This window comes from Pinus tabuliformis, chromosome 1_1, assembly GCF_031772625.1.
Source record: "Pinus tabuliformis cultivar Carrire ecotype Pingquan chromosome 1_1, CPIR1, whole genome shotgun sequence".
Taxonomy (NCBI): domain Eukaryota; kingdom Viridiplantae; phylum Streptophyta; class Pinopsida; order Pinales; family Pinaceae; genus Pinus; species Pinus tabuliformis.
The window spans coordinates 960,294,829-960,318,404 of NC_142297.1; the positions used below are offsets into that span (position 1 = coordinate 960,294,829).

The 23,576-nt window shown below is 37.4% G+C and overlaps 1 protein-coding gene across 1 annotated transcript in view; it reads left to right on the forward strand.

Moving 5' to 3' along the window:
- The window catches only part of LOC149217674 (zinc finger CCCH domain-containing protein 28-like), a 258,614-nt gene extending 248,556 nt beyond the window's left edge, over positions 1 to 10,058 (forward strand). Inside the window, exons 11-12 of the mRNA XM_089391401.1 lie at positions 9,568 to 9,651; positions 9,945 to 10,058. Of these exons, the coding sequence (XP_089247527.1) occupies positions 9,568 to 9,651; positions 9,945 to 10,028 (168 nt within the window). The 3' untranslated portion in view covers positions 10,029 to 10,058. The remainder of the gene's footprint in view (positions 1 to 9,567; positions 9,652 to 9,944) is intronic.
- The last annotated feature ends 13,518 nt before the right edge of the window (positions 10,059 to 23,576 follow it).

Below are 23,576 nucleotides of genomic sequence, written 5' to 3' on the forward strand. Positions count from 1 at the left end.
GGATGAAAGATCCTAAAAGAAACATGACTTAATAGAGGTAGTTGTATGAAGAAAAGCTAGATGTGAACTATAAGATCAATTTCCGATGAAGAGAAGGATGACATGACTATTTGTTCAACTCTATGGTTCATTGAAGGAAAGTGATGAAGAAAATGGTTGATTCCCTACAAAGAAGATCTAGAAGATAAAGGCTCGATGATAAAGAAGTTGAAGTTCATGACATGCCAAAATGAGGGGCTGTACAAGCAACTGATAGTACAATGATCTCCACCAAAGAAGCAGATAGTTGATGTTGGAAACAAGTCCCTGGTTAAGAGGGAGCCTGGGCAAGTCCCTGGTTAAGAGGGAACTTGGGTAAGTCCCTGGTTAAGAGGGAGCTTGAGTATATTCTTTTTCTAGGAATGAGCATATCCCCCCTAGTTGAAAGGGAGAGATAGACACATCATTCTTGTCTTCATGTTATGAAGAAAGAATGGAGGATTGGGTAAGCATGTGAGACTAATTTTGATACTCTTTGAGGATGTGGTAGGGCATCCAATAGGAAAGAGTAGTCAAAGAGTAAATTCCTTGAGGATGTGTTATTCGAAGACAGGAATATTCCTAAAAGGACATACCTTGTGAATATCCAGATGGTGTATGTGCCTTAAGTGACAATGATGATAATGTTTATCAGTCATTGTCTCGCCAACATTGGGCTTTGATCTTGTGGAGAGATAGAGTTGTTAGTCAAGGCCTTGCTATGTGACAATGTTGGTTGATATGATGAGATGCACTGATATAAGCTAAGAAGATAGCTTATGAGATGGCTTACCAATCTGACTCTTCTTATGAGAATTCTTCAGTATGAGAATGTCCAAGTACCTTGTATGAATTATGAATACCTCCCTAGTTAAGAGAGAGAGTTGAAATGTGTAACTAGGTTCGGTCTTCATAATGTCTATTGTAATCATGATTTTATATATTTGATATTAAAGAGAAAAGAAATTTATTATTGTCATTCTTGATGCATGGGTTTCATGCTCAAGATAAATTTATTTATAGGTCAAGCACCCATTGAGTGCTTCTAGGTTTTTCATAGAGTTATGAAGTCAAAAGAGTCATTGTCATACATGTAAGACCCCTTTGGGCATGTTGTATCTTGTAAAACAAGATACAACAAAGACCCTCCAAGACCTTGTTAAACAAGCAACAACAAGTCGGCCTACATAATATGACAAGTCGGCCTCATGTAGGGCTATTCAACCTTGAAGAGAAGCCTATATATAAGGGACATTGATGTCACTTAAAGGAAATCCAATGATCACACAAGAAGTTCGATCAAGGAAGAGGAAAACAATCTAAAAGAGCGAAGAAGAAGAGGAATAGAAGAAGGAAAGGAACGACGTCTTTAAGCATGGTTTTTGGGTTATCATCTCCTCACATATGCGAAGATTAGGGCAACATTACTACAACAAGACCGAATTGCAGAAAGAAGCTAAGATAGGCACCAAAAGGTCTACCTTGCAAGCCGAGTTCCCAAGAAAGAAGAACCAATTCAAGTGAAGGAAGAAGAGGGAAGAAATCACCATCTTTTCCCACACGTGCAAGAGCTAGGGTTTCTACAGTAGTCGAAGTAGCTAGAGAAGTTGCTGGAAAGAAAGCTCATCAAGAAAGAAGGTTGACTTGGTCTTGGAGGGGTCTTTGAGAAGGGTCTTAGGTCTTGGAATTCGTCATTTGAACATACTCTAAGAAGAGAAGAATTCTTGTGGGTTTTCGTCTCAAGAGGAGAGGTTTTGGCCCTAGCTTGTAGCCTACATTTTGTGTCCTGTTGTATATTTGATCTTCATAGTTTGGTAGTTGTTTGATGATAAGAACTTAATAATAATCAAGTGAAAGAATAAACTAATCAAGTTAAGTAAAAATACATCACAAGCAATTATCAAAGCAAGAGAAATCACCTATTCTAGTTGCCTCTAGATTTGTCAACATTGGAGTTACCTAGTAGATATTGATATGAAATGATAGCACATAATAATGAAACCCTAGATATGTATATGCGAATTTGCTAATTTGATTTAGTTTTATTAATGAAATCTAGGGTATATAACAAAACCTTGTAGAATTTGTCATGAAATTCTAAAAGAATATTGTTGAAATCTTAGATGTATAGTACTATGATTGGATTGATATATTGATTGAGTAGCTAATATCTAAGGCTTTATGTCTCGAAGATGGAGTCTAGGGTTTGTGACAAAACCCTAGCAAGTTGTTGTAGTCTAGAATATAAAAGATGTATCCCCTACTGATTATGATCCTAACTGGGTTTAGGTATTTGATATGTAAGGCTTGAATGTTTTGATGCTTCCATTGTAATGACATGATTTTGATATAGTTGACTTCATGCTTCTGTATATTTGTATTTGGTTGTACTTGCTATTAAAGTTTTGCAGGTACATAATCTTCAAGATGTTGAAGATGTTCATAATTGAAGATGATAATAATGATGAGCATGATGCAGAAATCTATAAGAATTATGATGATCAAGATGACCTTGAGAAAGAAATAAAGCCTTGAAAGATTGAAGTCTCTCCAAAAGAAGGAAGTTGTTGAGTTGAGAGGGAGCTTGGATGAAAGAAAGTGTATTTCTCTCTAGTTGAGAGGGAGGGCATATTATGACAATCATAGTAAATACCTTGAAGAAAGAATGAATGAAAGTACTTCAAACAAATGTTCATAATTCATGAAGTTGCAAGCAAAAGACTTGAGAAGTATTGAGGTTGTATTTGGTGCTACTGAAAAAGTGAAAGAAGAAAGCTTCCAACAAGTTGTATTTGGATAACTTGATGATATAAGTAGCATAAGAATGTTTGAGGACCTCGAAGATTTGTGTTTACTTGTATATATATTTGAAGGTTTATTATTGATTGGGGTTGTGATTGTGTAGGATCTCTTCGTAAAAAGGTTGAACGTTTGAAGCATGCTTGGATTGGTGGATATATCTGATTTAGTTGATTTGGAGAGATAAAGCATCTTGGGGCGACAAGATGCTTGGGAGGACATCTGGCCGACCTATATGTTGATGTCTAGATCTCGAAGTAGGGATGGTGGTGTTGGTCTTGGAGCTCCGACCTTGGATACATACCTAGATCCCTAGGTTGGTGTTAGAGCTTAAAATCCTAATGGTACCTAGAGTGGCTAAAGCTTGAGTACACCTTAGTCCCACCCGATTAGAGTACCCTGGTCAGGTATCTAATTTGTAGCATTGCGTGTGTTGTGACTCTTCATAGAGCATATCATTTTGAGATCTTCCATGTACCTCTATATATATGTAATTATGAATACCTCCCTAGTTAAGAGGGAGTGTTGAAAAATGTAACTAGTGTCGGTCTTCATAATTGTATTTGAGTCATGATGTAATGTATTTGTCAAAAGAAAGAAAAATAATTTTTATTGTAAAAGAAATTGACTTATTAAAGCATGGTTTTCATGCTTGGGTCAATGGTTAATAGGTCAAAGCCTCCATTACAGGCTTCTAGGGTTTGTGTCAAGAGTCCTTGTCCTTGTCATAATGTAATAGACCCTTCTTGCTCTTCTTGCATCAAGAAATAATTTTTTTTGTGTCAAATAAGTCATTTAGGCCTCCTCCACCAAGTCGGCCTCATCAAGGGAACTCAACCTCACAGATTCACTATATATTGGCAGTTATTCGACCTCATTTGAAGCACCAACCAAGTAGTTTGATATGCAGTAGCTGGAAGCATGAAAGGGGTGTGAAATTCAAGGAAGGAGGAGGAAAACCTAGTGAAGGAGAAGGAAGTCTTTGTCAAGCAAAATTAGTCGAAGTTTCGGTCTCTTTGTATCACATGTGCAAAGGAGATGAAGCTGCAGGAGGGCTGAAATTGCAGACTTGAAGCTGGGTCAAAATTCTGAAGCAATAGGGCCAAAATTTTGTCCTTGATGCAGTATTGTTGCAGTTGATCTTTGAAGTTTGGAAGGATAGTTTGAGCACTGACTTGGTGGAGGAGGAAGGTCTTTTGGTGTAAGGTCTTTGTCTATCTCAATTTGAATTTGCTAGTGGAAGAGTTTGACCGGGTTTTCCCCTATAGAGTGGGTTTAACCCTAGCTAAGTGCCTACATCTGGTGTCGTTGATCTTCATGTTTTGATTTGATGATTGCTTGATGAAACAAAGATAAAAGAAGAACATAAAGAGAAGTTAATAAGACTAAAAGAATATCACAAGTAACTATCAATATAAGAGAATCTTTTTGTGTTTATGATTTTCTAACATTGGGCATCTTGTAACAAGTCAAAGAAATTATTTTTAAGTTAAATGTGTCATAGTACCCCTCCAAGACCAAGTTGTCCAGCAGAAGACAAGTTGGCCCTGTCTAGGGCTATTCGAGCTCCAAGGAAAGGTATAAATATAAAGCATTCAACCTCATTTGGAAGGACCATCAAGCAAGTTCGTTGAAGCACATCTAGAAGACTAAAAGATAAGCGAAAAAGGAAGGAATATCTAATGAAGAAGTCTAAACTCCAAAACTTGTCTTTATTCTCTCACACATGTGAAGAAAAAGCTAGGGTTTCTGCAGCAACAATGATGAAATTTTAGATATCCAAAGAAGGCCAAATTTTTGATGAAAAGAAGCAAGTCATATAGTCCATTTGTCTAAGAAAAGGAAGTAAGCCAAGCGAAGAAGAAAGAAGGCCTAAATTAGCCTCTTTCTCCCACACGTGCAAAGTTGCAGTTATTGCAGGAGGGCCGGAAAATGTTGCAGACCTGCAATAGAGGCCGAAATTTGTTGCAGGGGTCGAAGTTGTGCAATTGAAGAAGATTTGACTTGGGCTGACTTTGTGAAAGAGAAGCTCATCTAAAAAGGAGGTTGACTTGGTTTTGGAGGGATCTTGGTATTGAGTCTAAAGGTTCCCGGAATTTGTCATTTGAAGATTCTATAAGAAGAGAAGAATTTCTTGTGGCTTTTCCTCTCTAGGTGAGGTTTTGGCCATGGCTAGCAGCGTACATCTTGTGTCCATTTGTTCCATTAATATTCATGTTTTGGTAGTTGTTTGATGATAAGAACACTATAATAATCAAAAGAAGAAGCAAATCATAAGTACATCAAGTTAAAGTAAAGAACATCACAAGCAATTATTAAAGTAAAGAGAAATCACCCCTAATCTAGCTGCCCTAGATTTCTCAACATGTTGCATTTGAAGAAGCCCTAACACTGGAGAGAAGGAGGCCTTATTTGATAGTTGGAGACCCATGGAGACCACTTGAGGGTGTGCCCTAATTGCCCTTGGGATCCCAGAGGAGATATTGAGTTGAATTTGAGGGCCATTCCTCAAATTTTGGATCACCCAAGCATCTACATGGTTTGACACCACATCACACTTTGGTATAGCATTTGGAGCATTAATTAGGGATGACATCAACATTTAGAGAGGTTACAACTCACACGTGTGGGCTATTGTATCTATTTTGTCATTAGGTAATAAGTTGGCTTGTAACCCAAGTTTATTTAATGATCAAACTTGTTTTTAGGGGCTTCATTAGGCTTAATTAGGAAAGCCAAATCTCATATAAATAGAGGTTAGCCTCAATTCATTTTCATCACCACTTGAGATCTAATTTGGCCCTCTTAGAGAATTTTTCCTAGATGAATTGTTTCTTATATCTTGTAAATATGTGACCTATTGAGGATCTTTGCTTATGGAACTATTCTTTGGCTTTGGAAATGTCATTTTGGGGCAATAAAGGCCCTGTCCATGCATTCTATCTTGTAAGTGTACCTTGTATTTGATAAATCTTTATATTTTTGGCTGTTGTATGGAATGATTAATTATCTAGGGTTTCTATGTGCAAGTTATTGTTGAAAATTATTCTATGAAATGTTAGTAACATTATTTGCATGCATTACCCACTTATAGAATGTGTATGAAAATCCCATGGGTCAATATTTCAACTAGCTCTCACCATTTTCTTTGCTCCCTCAAAAAAATGATAGCTAGGTTTTGAAACCTAGGGTTTCATAAGTCAGTTACTCCTTTCTAGGGTTTAGTTGTTTTCTCCTAAGTTAATTATCCCATAGACTCCATCACCCAAGGTCAAGGCACTAGGCTTGGTCACATTGTTGATAACCTTGAAAACTCATATTAAATTTCATTTTGCTTCCCCTAACCAAGATTTCGACCTCTTAAGGAAAATCGCTAGCTAGGGTTAGGGCATCAATTTCAACTAGGGTTGGCCACATTGCCTTGTGGAGGAATTCAACACTTGGTTGTGAGGTTCTTGCCTCTAAATCAACTTTTTCCCACAGCTAATTTCTCCATTTTAGGGCTGATGTCCTTTTCCCCAAGTAAATTGTGCCCATAGAAAAACCCTAGTGTGCCCTAGGCTTCAACTTGGGGCTTATTTAAGGCTTCTGGTGCCATAAATTGAGAGTATATATCTATTATAAGCCTTTTATTGGCCTTGTGACTCTAGATAAGCTTGTTAACCTTGCTTATTCCCAAACCCTAGGTCACTTTGTGCCTTAATTAGGCCCTTTGGATAATGCTCATAGCCCTAATTGTGCTAGTTGAGCCTTTTTCCTGAGAAGAGCATCTTTGCTGCACCTAATTTGTCGCCTTTATCCCTTGGACTAGGCTTATCCTTTAGGTGACTTGCATTGGGAAACCTCCCTTGTGGTGAGAATCCACTAAAGAGCAGGAGGTAGTAGGTGTGGTGATAGTAGGCCATGCCTCATATTGCTGTCGCTTTGTCTAGTTCTCATCTTGTGAGCTACTCTCACAAGTCTTGCTAAATTTTGAGCCAATAGGCACTACTCTTCCCTGATATCTGAAGGATCATGTGATCCTTCATCCCATCCATGATGATATGTCTGGCCTATAAGTCTTTTCAAATCATGGGCTACCAGAGTTGTAGTGTCTAAAAGAGTTGTAACCTAAGTGTTTACAAACTCCCATAGGTTGTTCTCCTTGAGAAACAACACTATCCTCTCCTTCCATGGATTGATGCCATAAGTGCCATCCAACTTATCCTCAAACTTCATAGTGGTTAATGCCATCTTGAAATAAAAAAATCAATTAAAATTTTTGTTTGTTAACTCTGATTGGTACAATTTCCCTCTCTCCTTCTGAGGGTAGGCATCTGCCAATCACAGTATTTGTCTATCTCTTGGATTTGTGCGCACAATCTTGGCAAAGCACTTTTTTCCTCGGTCCCAAAAAACCCCACTTGTGCCGTCACTAATGTTGAAAATCTAGGGCATCCTCTAAGCTGATAATTACTTCTTATGATATTTATTAGTTTAATTTTTTCTTGTAATCTTTTCCATCATAAAGCAATTACACAAAGGAGCTCAACAGTAAAACAAAAAATGCCATAAGGATCATAAAGAGACAGCCACACAAGAACACAAGAGTTTACCCTGGGAAAACCCACATGGGGAAAAACCCAGCAACCTTTCCTTATAGAATCAAGTCAACAAGAGAGACATCAAAGTCATAGACAAACTGACCAATAAGATGACTAGACCAACAATCCACCAAGAAGCCAAGTCAACCCTCCAAAACAACAGCTAGAAAGCTTGTTCAAAGGCTTAGTCAAAGTCTCTTTCTTCCATAGAAATATTCAGACTTCTCCACAGAAATGCATCACAGAAAATTTGTTCCAAGTCTGGTCACACGTGGGAGCAGAAAGATCTTCTTCTATCTTCAGCCTTCATCTTCTTTACTTCTTCGCTTTAAGGGAGCAGAAGCATTCTTGATCTGATCAGATGTGAATTGCTTCCTGGAGGGAGGTCAAATGACCTATTTAAAGTCTTCTTTGGGGGCCAAATAGGTGCCTCTTTAGGGTTGAGCCGACTTGACAGGGAGGAGGGCCAACTTGGTCTTCTTGTGGAGCCATAAACCGAAAATTAAAATTAAAATTTTCCTTTTGAGAAGGTCATGAACATGCCTTCTAATTTTTCTTTTGACAATACATAAATTATTAAATAATAAAATTTCCTTTTGAGCATGAAGAACATTCTTTTCATAGAAATATACATCAAGAATAAAAATAATGATTATGAAGACCGACCATAGCTAGAAAATTCAAGAACTAACACCTTAGCTTTAGCCAGTACTTACAGCTACCACACTCCTTTGTGGTTTGATTCACCCATTTCCAACCTTGTCACCTGCTCTTCTGCCTTCTGTCAGTGCCTAGTCGGTCGTCGTTCCTCCACTAACTTTGCCTTCAACTGGTCAGTGGCTCTTTGTCCCCAAGACACACTCTTGACAGTCGTCCAGTGCTCCGATGTGCCTCTGCGACTAGCAACCAACAACTTGTGTGTCTTCAACTTGTCACCTTTGGATTTTTAGCCACCCCCCAATGCATTGTTTCGACAACCTTCCTCTACTAACTTTTCCAGTCGATCTGCGGTGAAAATTTCTGTTGACCACCACTTCCGTGTCTTTGTTGCGTCGAGCCAGTCGATCTGCCATTAGTTGGGTTGGTGGTTATTCTCAACAGTTGTGGCTATGGTGGCAGCTTGTTACCTAATGTGACACTCTGCCCATGTGTTGTCAGAATGTCAATTGAGAATGATTAATGATCTAAATTGAACGATTTGAATCTGAATCAATAAAAATTTCAGTTCTGTTTGTAAGTTTAAATTTTTATTTGTTTGCTGCTGATATATCCACATCCCCTGTTTCAAAAGTGCCATACCCATTCTGGTACCTGTACCCTTACCAGTAAAGCTTGGCAACTTAGCTTTCAACTTTCAGGGTTAGCCTTGGCACTCACATTTTGTATGTGACTTGCTGTATTTTGTAGCCCCATTGAATCACTCTTTTGGTCACCGGTGGGCATTAATCAAATTATCTTATGTGGTTTCTCTTCTTTTTCTGCTTATTTTCTTTTCATACTATGGTTCTTCTGCTTATCTACCTATGAATAGTATAATGCATTGACAAGGTCTTTATGTGCATCATGATCAGTACACAAGTCTAATTAAATCACACTACAAAGAACTTGGAAGACATTTTGCTTCCCTGAAAAGACTTTTACAGAATATTTCTCTGATCAACAAATACAACTTTATAAAATTAAAAAATACCAAATTTCCTGGATCGCAAATCATAAACATTTTCTTCAGAACCTCTGCATGCTGTTCTTTGTCAGAGTTTTTGCAAGTCTTTACAGAAATAAATTTCCAATGTTTGTGATCATTTTTTTCTTCCATTTTTTGAAATTTCAACAATGGAGTATTCAGGTGCCTATTGCTATCATGGATTTGCTACCGCATGGCTTTAATGGTTGTGTTAATAAATTTAGCGTCATATATTTGTGACTCCATGTATTGTTCCACATGGTTAATTCATTGAGAGTTTCACGTATGGTGTTATGCTGAGTTGGTAATGTATCGTACATTTTTTCTATTGGCAGAATTAACATAAATTTGTCAGGACAGTGGACAAGTTTGCTCTCATTTGTGAGATTTTGATGTTTTAAACAAGTGCTTTTGTTTCTTAGGTTTTGATGTTTATTGATTTTCCACTGATTTATAACAATCTTCTTGGACAGATGAAGATAGGGTGCAGTCTGTAGAGATTTTCTAAAAAACAAATGTGCCCGCAATTCATCATGTAAATATGCCCATCCTGAACCCCAAACAAAGGTGAGGCTTCACTTTACTCGGGTCTAAAAGTTTTGTCATTTGGCAATTCTGTTGAGTTGTATTTATTGCTGTAATTGTATCTGTTTCAGTCGAATCTGGATTCTGTATATAACTTCATGTTCAGTGTGGGAATTTATATGTTGTTATTTGGGTTTGTGTGCTTCGACTTGGTATCTTTGTTCTTGTGTAAAGGTCTGAGTCATGGTTTCAATGACTTGACCTATTGCATCTCGGCTTTGTTCTTTCTACCAAGTAGTTGATTCCTGCCTATATTATTATTATTATGATGGCAGGTAGTTGACAACTATGTGACTGTTTGCCGTGATTTTCAACGAGGAAAATGTAAGCGTGAATCCTGCCGTTTTTACCATTCATGAAAAATTTATGGCAAGGAAAGAAACGGACCCTGAAATGCTCGTTTTTCACAGGTATTTCAAAAAAAAAAAATTCAGTTCTTGGATTTATTCTTACAAGTTGCAACACTATTTGAATGATATATCAATTGATTGTCATTGAAATCCATTTTTTTAATTTCTATTTCTCCTTAAGGTTGTGGAAGAAATAAAATATTCCATTCTCTTTTTTATCTTAGAAAAGACCTTAGCATTTGTTAAAACAAGGTGAGAGCCTTCATTTGCTGGTTTCTTTGCTTTAGCAGGCTGCTGCTGCCTCATGCTGCTCAATGCTTGTGAAGCTTATGTTGAGGTTGATGAAAAAGTAATTTAAATCAGGATTGGACTTGCCAAGTGTTTTGTTGTTCTGCTAAGAGAGTTATCACGCTACATTGTCCTGCAGCAGTGCTTGAATTGTTGCAGTTGTATCAGTCAGTGAGATGGGAATTTCGTTTGCTGCATAGATGCCTGTTCTAGGTGCTCCATTGCATGCTTGCAGCTATGGTAGCATGTCATTTAGCTCTTATTCACACCACTAGCAGAGTGTAACATGTTTTAGTGATTCTGACTATTTTCTTTAAATCATACACTTGTTTCACAAACTTAAGTCTTCATTATAAATTTTGAGGTTTTGCGGTTTTAGTTTGTACAAATAGAAAGAATTCAAACAGCTGGTTTGGAGTTTGCAGTAGAGATGGGCAACATTAATCTTGTATGGGTAAGTTTTTCTTTACAGTTGAATGTTTTGTTGGGATGGTAGATAGTTATTGTATATTGGAATTTGGAAGAGAGAAATCTAGTTTTCTGACCTCTGACCTCTGAGCCCATAGGTACTACTCCAGACACTTTTCATCATAACTAGCACATAATGTTTACGCCTTTTGTTTTTATTTCATGCGTGATCCATAGCACATCAGCATACAAAATGATAAGCCTAGTGATTTTAATTATTAATAATGTTAAGTTATAAGATAATCAGAACTTGAAATTTTGGATATTTAGGATACGGAGGTGACCAATACTTTAATTTCAAAAGACATTTTAGATAATGGAAATGTGCTGAAGCAGTTATCTTGGTGGAACTTCTCAGGTGTAACAGGAAGGTATTTAAAATGTATATTGCATTTTGCATGTATTTTACATTTAGAGAATACCCTAAAGTTCCTATTCCAAAAAGGGCTGTCAGCAAGCTTACTTTTAAAAGCATGATTTGTATTCCCTATGGTTGTTTTGAGAGTTTCTAGATGTTTGATTGACCATTGCTGTCTGCAAGGAGCATTTTGATGGTAGATCACTCCACAGTTGGAAGCTGCTGAAAATAGTGAATCCCATCCATGGCCACAAGGTATGAGGGGCTATTTGCGTTCATGGTGAAAATTTGTACAATCAAATTGATCCATAACAATTGAGAAACTTAATAGGGATACTTTTCAAGTGCATGTAGACTGCAATCATGCTTAACCTCTTTGTGCTGGAGAAATAGAAATGTGAAAAGTTGATTGTTGGGAGTACATCAATCATTCAGGGAGAAGTTGCGCTGTTCATGCCAGGAGGAACCGAGAAGATAGTAAATCTCTTGGAGAGATGCAAGTGGCAAGGAGTGGTAGGGAAAGGGGTCAACTCCCTGTGAAGTCTTCTCTCCTCTCCTGAAGTAACAAACTTCATTCTTTGTTATAAGTTGCATATGTCAATTAGAATACTGTGGTATTCTTGCAAAGCGCAGTGTCTGCTAAGTCCATCTTAATGGTCTGACACCCTTTGTTTTTATTAATTGCATACAGTGTAGTGTTACTATAAGGACTTGTTTTGAATTGGTGGTAACTGAAGTGTGTTGAAAAGTGGTGGTTTATTCAAGTGCTTTATTTGATTGATCAGTGGCGTGTTTAACATTTATTACAATTCTAGGATGGCCTGAATTTACTTGATGTCTAACTCGATATTACAAGGTGTGATATTTATAACATATGTTTTGACATATTATCCTGTTTTTCTATCCAATTTCTCTTTTGCAGTCATCAAATCTTGGTGGACTTATGTCTGTGTGCCCATGCTGATTTCTATTATGTAATATTTTGGTGCGTTTAAATTCATATCTTAATGATGGTAAGCAGTTCAGATTTTGCAGTGTTCTTGGCAGCTATTTTAGATTAATTAGACATATAACTGGATTACTTGCGCTTTGTGCCACCAAATAATTTACTGTTAAGGTTTCACTAATTTAAACTTTGCAATTTCCAATGGTTGCTGTGAAGTGTTTATTATTATGATCTTTGGCAGACGTGGTTACGGAAGATACGTGCTACAATATAGCAGGAAGCCATAAAGAAGGTACCATAAATGCTTACGCTAGCCAATTTCCCAGGTTTATAAAGCCCATATGAGCACATTATCATGGAAGATGAAAAACAAGGTTGAGTAGATTAGATATTCGTAGTAACATCTAGATATTTGACGTGATCAGACTGTTGGCTTACTAGTAAAAACTAAAATCGTTTGGTAATATGGTGCAATATCAGAGTATCATTTCAATGTGAACAACCTGACAATTTTGAATTAGATCATGCTTAGATCTTGAACATTAACTGGCAGATTTTACTTCAACTTTGTGGGACTTTGAAGATAGATTATGCATCGGGACTTTAAACATGTAAACATGTTAGTATTACAGAATTAACATCACAACCTTAGTATTGGTTATATGTATATATGTTAACCTTATAACATCAATTGTAAAGTTAAAATGAACATTATATTATGAGTAAAAATGACGTAGAAAAGAATATTACATTATGCATAAAAATTAAAAGAGAAGAATTTCATATGACGAGTAAGATAAACTGAAGTAGAAGGGAAAATATTTTATTATGAATAAGTTGAGTTTTCACTACTTGATTACAAATGGAAGTGGACCCTAATATCTCCTATGTTGCCAGAAATGCTACGTTGTCGTCAACATACTATACTCGTCATCATCATCAACATGTTATAGAGTTCTAATAATACAAAAGAATACTATAATTTTTGAAATTGTATTATAAACGAAATTATAAAATCTTTTGAATTAGAAACGAATATTATAAAAAAAACTGAACGTGTTTGCAGAGTTCGAGTTTCATTGTCGAAATATTTTGCTAGTTGGGAGGTGGCTGTGTTTGCAGAGTTCGAGTTTCATTATCGAAATATTTTGCTAGTTGGGAGGTGGCTTTGTTTTTAGGAGTTGAAGGAGTTTCATCTAAATATTTTGCCAGTTGGAATGCGGGTTTAAAATGAAATTGAACAATTGAGTCGAGAAAGATTGCTATATTGACTAGACTAACTAAATTGACTCCTGAATTGAACAATGGATGGGTTATGTCTTTCTTCACATTGTAATGTGAGGAGATTATATTTTTTTTAATGACGATGCATTAAATATATATTGGCGGATTTTGATTAAAAATGCTATGAAGTATAGATATGCGTTGTAATTTGGAATCTTTTATAGCTCTCCAATGTTATTATGTTAATTAGAATCCGAATATATCAGCACTGACTGGTTTGTAAATATAAAGGGTACAGGTATTCAAAAGATGTGTCCATGGCTTTTCCCTTTTAAAATAGGGCTTGGCATTGAGAATCATGTTTTAAGAAATGCTTTGCAAATATGAGTTTCCTTTCCATATTGAAGGGAGTGTAGTTTACGTAAGCGTTTAGGGTCAATTTTTTGGGATAAAATGTTTCCTTTATTAAATAAATCACTTTAGAAAAGGTGTTGCAAAAGTGGACACCACAAGCATGATAGAAAAACTAGAATATCAAAAATCAACATGCATCCTTGAATGAGGCTGATAGTGGTTATAAGATTTCTCTTTTACAAAGAGCACCCTGCAAGGGAGTATTGTGAGGCTATGAAGGTAGAAATATTCTTAGAAAAGTCTTGCCACATGCTTGCCCCTTTCATTGTTGTACTTGACCTTCTAACTTGCATATTCTTAGAGTGTAAGAGCCTTGAGGCAATCCTTGATATAACATGGACTTGCAAAAAGTTGCTTAGAAAGATGAATAGAAATCTCAACCATCATTCTTGTTCTAAAACAAACTATTGACAAATCCGTACTTAGGAAACCAAGAGTAGGTCTGTTAGGCCCCTATACTACTAGTGTAACCCCTTATTGTTATTAGTACAACCCACTTATTATATTGATGTACCCATGTAGTGCCCATATTGTTACTATTGCGCCCCATAGAAGCCCACTATTGTTATTATTGTGCCCTTACATTATTATTGTTATGTCGGCTCTGATTATGTTATGACCCCTTAGACTCCTATATATAGAAAGGAGGTCTTTTCATTTGTATCATCCAAGAATTGTTCATTTATGTAATGTAAAGGAGGTTGCTCCCTCGAAGAGGCTGAATTTTAAGGCGTTGATCTATCTTTTCTATTTTTTTCTTGAGCTGGTTTCATATCATTTGGTATCAGAGCTTTGGATTCTAGGGTTTCGCTGCTTCAAACAGGTCATCGTGGTATTTTCGCTATAACTTTTTTCTGCGACGTTTCAGAAGTTGCAAAAAAAAACCCGTTTGAGAAGAAATTGCGCTGAACCTCGGGTCCGAATTTCAGAGATTTTCGCGCTATATTTGCGGAGATATGATCTGAGGAAGTTGGTCTTTTTGTAGACTCCTGAATTACATTCCAAACAGGTCACCTGGGGAAAATCATCATAACTTTCTCTCTAGGGATCAGATTGAAATTTCGTAAGTTACAAAAAGAGGACGGACTGTAGTTTCTTGTATGCATTTTTCAAATCCAAAGGTTGAAACAGTGACACGTGGCACTTCATACAAGTTCGCTCTTCTGCAAAGGTCTATAATCAGGTCATCTTGGGAGATTGTGCATAACTCTTTCTTGGAGAATCCAATTTGGATCAGACTGGTGGCATTGGAAAGAGAACACAGAGGGCTATTACAGGTCGCAATTTCAGAACTTAAAGATCCAAAAGTACAGAGTTACAGTCGTTTCAAGATCAAGCTCCTAAAATCAAGAAAAATCAAGATGATGAAGTTTGATGGCAAGGATCCAGTAAATTGGATACTTCAGATGGAGCAATATTTTGATCTACATGGTGTACCACTGTTACAAAAGGTATGTATTGCATCTTCATATTTAGAACCAGATCATTTTTTGTGGTATGAAGGGCTTTGTTCTCGTAAACAACTTATTATGTGGTCAATTTTCACGGAAGAAATGATAGCACATTATGAGGATACAAAAAGCAACACCTTCTTTAGAGCAACACCACAACAATTGGAAAGAATAAAAGGGCTTTGTGACATAGTGGAAAGCAAAATTATGGAAACCAGGAAGCATACCCCTCACAACTATAAAGATGGAAGTGTTGTTTCTCCTAGCCTTCCACAACCTACAAGGGTTAGACCACGATAATTGGAAAAAAAAAGAGAAAAAAGAGCTTTGTTACAATTGTGATAGCAATTACACTAAATGTCATAAGTGTGCTGAGAAGAAATTATTTTACATAGAATATGAAGAGGAGGAAGAAAATGATTAAGAAACATCAAAAGAAGAAGATATACGCCAGGACCCCACCCCAGAGAAAGAAGAAATGAATCAGACCATATCTTGTAAAGCATTGGCAAGAATTACCACTGTTCAAACTCTCAAGATAGAAGGACATATCAAGAAGAAAAATGTGCAAGAAGTGAAAGATCACATCGAGAAAGAAGAAATGAATCCAACCATATCTTGTAATTCACTGGTCGGAATTACCACTCCTCAAACTATCAAGATAGAAGGGCATATCAAGAAGAAAAATGTTCAAGTGAAAGATCACATTGAGTATCAAGAAATGAATCCGACCATATCTTGTAAAGGATTGGAAGAAATTACCACTCCTCAAACTCTAGAGATAGATGGACATATCAAGAAGAAAAAGGTTCAAGCAGTGAAAGAGCACATCAAGCATCAACAACAAGTTCTCCAACTTTTAAAGGATAAGGCCACTTCGGTGCAAAATCAAATGAAACAAGAAGCACTTAAAAAATGGCGACCTTACCGAATGGGAAGACTCTTCAAGGATGAGGATGTGGAAGCATCGCTTTGTGCTATTTCTATTATCCAACCAGATTGGATAAACGAAGCAAGGGATGAATGGAAGAAGGACGAAGAAGTATGGCCACTGATTCAAAAGTTGCAAAAGATCCCAATTCAAACAATATTGCCAAAAATTGAAGAGGAAGGAAAAATCATATTGGAACCTGGGGCAGTCACAGAAACAAGAACCCGATAGCTACGAAATCGATCAATTTCAGAGTATCTCAGCAAGTGGAAGAACTTACCCGCTGAAGATTCCACATGCGAGGATAAGAATTTTATACAGAAGCATCAAGAGCTACTCAAGCGTTGAGGACAACGCTTTTTGAAGGAGAGGGGCATGTTAGGCCCCTATACTACTAGTGTAACCCCTTATTGTTATTAGTACAACCCACTTATTATATTGATGTACCCATGTAGTGCCCATATTGTTACTATTGTGCCCCATAGAAGCCCACTATTGTTATTATTGTGCCCCATAGAAGCCCACTATTGTTATTATTGTGCCCTTACATTATTATTGTTATGTCGGCTCTGATTATGTTATGACTCTTAGACTCCTATATATAAAAAGGAGGTCTTTTCATTTGTATCATCCAAGAATTGTTCATTTATGTAATGTAAAGGAGGTTGCCCCCTCGAAGAGGCTGAATTCTAAGGCATTGATCTATCTTTTCTATCTTTTTCTTGAGCTGGTTTCATATCAAGGTCTTAGGTCTGTCCTTTGGAGGACCGAAACACCTAGATCAGATCTGCACACGATGCCACAGGAAATTACTTCGGCTCTGATTATGTTATGACCCTTAGACTCCTATATATAAAAAGGAGGTCTTTTCATTTGTATCATCCAAGAATTGTTCATTTATGTAATGTAAAGGAGGTTGCCCCCTCGAAGAGGTTGAATTCTAAGGCATTGATCTATCTTTTCTATCTTTTTCTTGAGCTGGTTTCATATCAAGGTCTTAGGTCTGTCCTTTGGAGGACCGAAACACCTAGATCAGATCTGCACACGATGCCACAGGAAATTACTTTATGGCCACAAGGAACTTGCCAAGTTGTAGAGTTGTGCCTTAACAAAGAACCGAGCTTCCTCTTTTGCTGGGACATAACTTTGATCCCTCCAACAATACCGAAACTTAAAGAACAAACCAACATTTTGTTTAGAGAGATATGCAGACACTGTCCAGCAAGGATTAATGCCCTGTGAAGATTCCTCACACAAAATAAAAATAAAGGAACACAAGCGTAACCTTTAAAAAAGTTTTAATTGACTTTTCATCAATTTCTTCCACAAGTACATAAATTTCATCCTTCACTTTGTTTCTAGTTAATTTGAGAGTTCTTTTACTTCATGAAGCCTTACTTTCATATTGCAGGGGAAGAAAGTATGGAGACTTGTCAACAACCTTCTTTTAGTGATTTCTTTCTTTCTTGGGTTTGTCCTTACCTGAGCTCTAAGAACATGCTAATTTTAGGTTAACATGTTCTTTGCTTAGGAAAATAACTTCAATTTTCCATGATAGGCCTATTATCACTTCATTCCTTTTCATTAGCAATCACATCAATCATTATCACATTGACAGTAACTGAAGAAAGAACATAAATGAAATGCAGAGGACAAGCCAAGACAAGAGGACACATGAAATGGCTCAAGCCAGGGAAAAACCCCAAGATGGGGACAACCCTTGATCAATTCTTCTTATTATTAATGTCGAGTGTTCAGCAGAGAGAGAGAGAGAGAGAGAGAGAGAGAGTACAATAATTCAAGGTCAAGCTTGAATAGAATAATAGGAGAGCCACTATCACTGTCCTGAACCATAGATGCAATTTTGGAGCTGATGTCATATTGTAGAAGTTGACTGTTTAGGGCTAATACATGTCTATCAAGGAATTGCTTCAATCAGGTCAACCATTCATCTATCACTGAAGACTACATGAGAACATCATATCTTATGTTGACAAGGGTTGGATTTTCGTTGCTTGTTGGTCCTGGTTAGGGCATGAATCACAACGTTTCAGCCCTTACAAATACACCTCAAACAACCTACTACAACATCGACCCCCTTTCATGTTGATTTGTCCTCCTTCAACTTCTAATATGAGCTTGATCCAGACCCTAAATAAGTCTCCATGCCAACTGAACTAGGTTTGCAGTATGCCTGGGTGGTAACTTGTCTTCTCGGCCTATTGTTAAGAAGGATAAGGTATGTGGCCTACTTGAGAGAGACTTCTTGTAGATGCGACTTTCTTGGGAGAGGGATTTCACACCATAAAATCAACCCTTAAACAATCCAACTCTTTCATTATGTCTGCGGTCATCTTCATGGATAACTTGGACTTGTAATACGAAATATAAAATCCCATAACAATATTTAAACAAGCCTTAACTTGCCTTTAACAGCCTCGACCTCTTGCCAGAGGAACTCGGTCCGTCATGTAGCCCAATCGAGACAAAAATCAAGTCCTTCCTCCTTCGCTGGAGCTATCTTCCTTCTGTAGCCATTTCAGAGAGAGAAAGATGTGTAATGATGATGGAGGGGACTTCCTTTTATAGGATTTGGAGAGGGTTTCTATTTGATTATGTTTACTCCAAGCCGACCTTAACAATTTGCACATGTGTGGACTTAATTTCAAAAACATATTTTTCCCTGTCCAAACTTGATGATCTTTAGGTTGATTTTGGTCCTCTCGAAGAGAGGAATTCAATGCCACAATTTTTTTTTCCCAAGGAGCTGTGCAAAGAGGAATTTAGCCCTAGTTGCCAATTTTAACACTCCCTCTCAACGAGGGAGAATTCCACCTGCCAATCCATCCATCATCATTGATCCTCATGCCATCCTAATGTCATGTACCATCTCTGAATCTCATCTCTTATGAACACTGATATGAATAATGAAGAAGAATCGATTGAGAGTGAGTCACAAGACCTTATCACTCTCCATTGACATAAGTCAGTCAAGGGGTAGATACCCAATCAGAGTTGATCCCAGATCAAGTTGTAGAACATCATGCATCCTAGGCATAGGGAGTATGACAATACATGATGCATCCATCGGTAGTGCTATGGTCACTAACCACTTTTCCCAACTCATTGGCCAAATGAGAGGTACTTCCCATGTGTCCTGGACTACATGGATAAAATGATAGTGGAACACCAACAGTGAAAGAATGTATCACATCCTGCTCACAACCACACGTAGGGAAAGGATAAACCACATCCTACAAACACATGTCACAATCACACGTTGTAGGGAAAGGAGAAACCACATGCTACAAACCACACATAGGGAAAGGATAAACCACATCATACATGCATGCAAACCACTAAGAGTAGGGAAAGTATGAACCACGTCCTACATGCATGTTAACCATCAATTGTAGGAAGGATCCTACACGTGGGGAAAGGATGAACCATGTCCCACTGACATGTCAACTGTCGATCATATGGAATGAACATCCTACATGTAGGGAAAGGATGAACGATGTCCCACTAACATGTCTGCATGTGACAACCAACATATTCTTATATGCATCTCTTACTGGGGTATCCACGGGAGAAGGTGAACCACTCACCCTACTCATATGCCATAGGAGAAGGTGAACCACTCATCCTATGCATATCTCATCAATCGTAGGGGAAGGTGAACCACTCACCCTACACACATGCCAACCACCATAGGGGAAGGCGAACCACTCACCTTATGCATCATATATATCAACATGAGGTATCACAGGGGAAGGTGAACTACTCACCTTATGCGTCATATATCAACATGAGGTATCACAGGGGAAGGCGAATCACTCACCTTGTACCTAGCATACCTATAGGGGAAGGTGAACCACTCACCTTATGGTTGCTCATCGCATCAATAAGTACCCCAGGCACCCAGGAGCTCCCAGAGCTCAATGTTCAACTGGGACCCTCTTAATAAGGTCTATCCATGTCCTTCAACTTGTTTTTGAAGGAAAACTTGACTATAAAATTCAGTTTCCTCTTGTGTAGGACATGCATCATAAGTCAACATCATATCTCCCTCTGAATATAGGGAAAGTAACTTCGCCCAAAATATAACTATCGAGCTAACTGCAATGTGTTATTAATCCTTTATGTCATGTGCCAAAAATCATCCAATCACAATTATGTAGCTTATATGCAACCTTTATTATAGTTATCTTACCCAACTGACATGACTTGCTTTTATTGAAAATCATCAGACAAGCAATGATGTCGAGGATTTTATAGCTCCCTTCGAAGACTTGTTTTAGATGGTTATTTATCCTTCAATCAAGAGTTTCTCATATGAGAGAAACTAGCCTCTAGAAAGCTTTAGATCCAAGAAATATTCCGAAGCCTTTTCTTCACCTAGGAAGAAGAAATCTTCTTATGAGATTATCTCAACAAAATTGTATGATCCTTCATTGCAAGATGAGAGCTATCAGCGTATCAATTTACCCAATATATCTATAAGACTTGACTTAAAGCAACCAAGATGCCAAAATCAGGGTCTTTTGTTCATCGTGTTCAAGAGGTCACACACTTTCTTCAAGGTACCTTTGTTTTCATGCTGGTAGGGATTGATACAATGAACTGTTCCAAAGTGCCATCCACTTTTTCTCCTAGTTGATCTTTTAAGAATGAAAGCTTCTAGTGAGTTGCGCCTGTTATCATAAAGGTGTTGCAACTGACAGATTCTGGCAACTTCTTCATAGTAGATGATTTAAAAGAAAATTAGGCTATCCAAAGTTTACATTTGTCTTGTTCACAACTTTGTTTGTGAACAAGACTATAACACTGTTATCAACATATCATCACGGCTACTGGACTTGTAATGATATCATAGATGATGCTGGACTAAAATAGGGAACATAGATGATGCGGAGTTTCCTTTGTTGAGATGTCATACATAGGGCAATGCCATCCATAGAAGGATTGATGCTGCATATGACCAAAAATCTTTACCGGGTTCTATCCTTGATAGTTGTAGGTCTTTATACTTTCAGGAAGACCATTCCTACTTGCGAGTTACAGTATTGAAGCTTTTCAATAGAAGAAATATTGATTCTGGAATCAGATTCTTCCAGATGCTTTTGCCTCTTGATGCCTGTAGCTGTTGTAAGACAGAAACTCTCCATAAGATGGCTCATCTGATATATATCATCATCATTTTTTCCGGTAGTATGTACAGATGCAATAATCCTTTTGGGCTATTGCTTTTAATAATTTTATTCGATGGCTTTGAGATAGATGGCTGATTTTTCTTAGAACTGAATAAGGATTGATACTGCTTGATGCCTGTAAATTTCCTCCTTTTCTATTGCCACTCAATATTTACTGATAATTACACTGTAGGGTTTTAGTATAGATTTTATTCAATATCATCACCATAAATAAATAAGATTCCATAAGTCGGCTTGTTTTACATAAGAAGTTCAAACTATGAATCTATATATATGCGCTGATAATGATACAGATGAAGGAACACATCGAGGAACTCATATCCCAAGTATTCATATTGTCTCCACATGTTAGTGTACGTTGAACAATATCAAGGAAATATTGTTTCTGCCATCAACAATGCCTCTAACACAGCTTTGCACATACTGGTCTCTCCACTTAGAATCAATACTGAGCCGTATCCACATTTATTCAATTCTTCAAAAGTTGACGAATTGGAAAATATATGTGATTGCTCATCTTATTCAATTCTTCAAAAGTTGATGAACTGGCAAATATATATGATTGTTCATCTAAATTGTATTGATGGATAAGGCAAGCCTCATAGAAGTCATGAAAATGCATGTGAATGTTTCGCAATCATTCTCTCCACATCATAAACATATGAGCCCAAAATTTTCCTAACTTTAGAACATACTTGGAGATTGAGTTCCCAGGTTGACGTCTCAACGTCGATCTTCATTTAATGATGACTGAGCATGAGGGGGATCGTTTGGGTTTGAACAATCTTGATGCTCAATGTTGCAAAATGCCACGGGATTAACTTCGACCACTGAACAATTTTCAATCTCCTTACTTCATGAGATATCAACGATCATTTGTTCATCAAATAAGGTCTAACGTTGCTACTGAATAAGTCAGAATATATTGGTCAGACAAGAGGGTCAAATAGGTATGGGTGCTTCTACAATACTTAATTGATTGACCCAACGATAGAACACTTCAAACCCTCAATGAAAGTCTTCAGATAATGACTATGTTAAATTTGCGTAAACAAAACACAAGTGTGCCTAATGTGACATTGGATCCAGCGTCAAGAGATGCCACAAATGATTGGGGATATGCCTAAGAACTAGTTGTAAAAGATCAACAACGAGCCTCTACTTTCTTCTTTAAGGGTCGAAAAAATAGTGCTCTAGAACTGATTCAAGGAGGCTGAAATACTTCAAATAAAGGCTATGAAGGTTGAAATATTCTTAGAAAAGTCTTGCCATAGGATTGCCCCTTTCATTGTTGGACTCGACCTATTGAAGAAAGTGTAACTAGGTTCGGTCTTCATAAATGTAATTTTGATCTTTGCACTTGTAAAAGAAAAGAATTATTATTTTTGTAATGATCAAGAAAGGGTTTCTTGCCCATTTGATAGGTCAAGTACATGTTTGAGTGCCCATAGGAAAGTCAAAGAGTCAATATAATTATTGAAAACCCCTTGAGGGCATGTCACACTATGTAACCTATGTAACTATGTCAAAGATATGTGTCAAAAGTGATCCTCCAAAGAAAAGACAAGTCTCCTCTTCAAGTCGGCTCAAAGAATGAATTTTGGTGCACTTAAAGTCAAGTTGGCCTCACTAGCTCAAGTCGACCCAAAAGGAGGGACAAACTCCTATATATAGGGCCATTTGACCTCACAATCAGACCATCAAGTGATGTCTGAAATCAACGAAGAATAGAGGCAAGAAAGAGGTGCAAAAAAAAGCAAGAAAGCTCTGAAGTTTTGGGACTATTTTAGGGCTCCTCTCTGTTATACGCATGAAGGAAAAGGACATTTTGTTGTTGCGACAAGTCAAAAATTGCAGCCCTCCAACAAGTTTCAATTGGGCCAAAAAGAGGTCTCAAATAGACTCCATATCAAGCAAAGTGGGTCCCACCTCAAGCGAAGGAAGGGAGCAAGCTAGAAGGGAAATCTTGTGCCATAATCAACCACATGTGCAAGAAGAAATCAGACCTGAAGTAGGGTAAGAGGATCAACCTCTCAACTTGGAAGTATCTCTCAAGGAAGGTCTCATTCTCTAGCCTAAGTATCAAGGAAAGGGAAGATTGCCAAGTGAAGTAGAGAAGGAAAGGAAGACTCCAAAGAAGAGATCTCTAAGGAGACCTAGGGTTTCTGCAGTTGTTGGAAAAAAAGCCCTCAGTTGCCGGAAGAAGTGCGAAGGAAGAGATCAAGGTGCAAAGCAGAGGAAGACATTGATTGAAGGACAAAAAG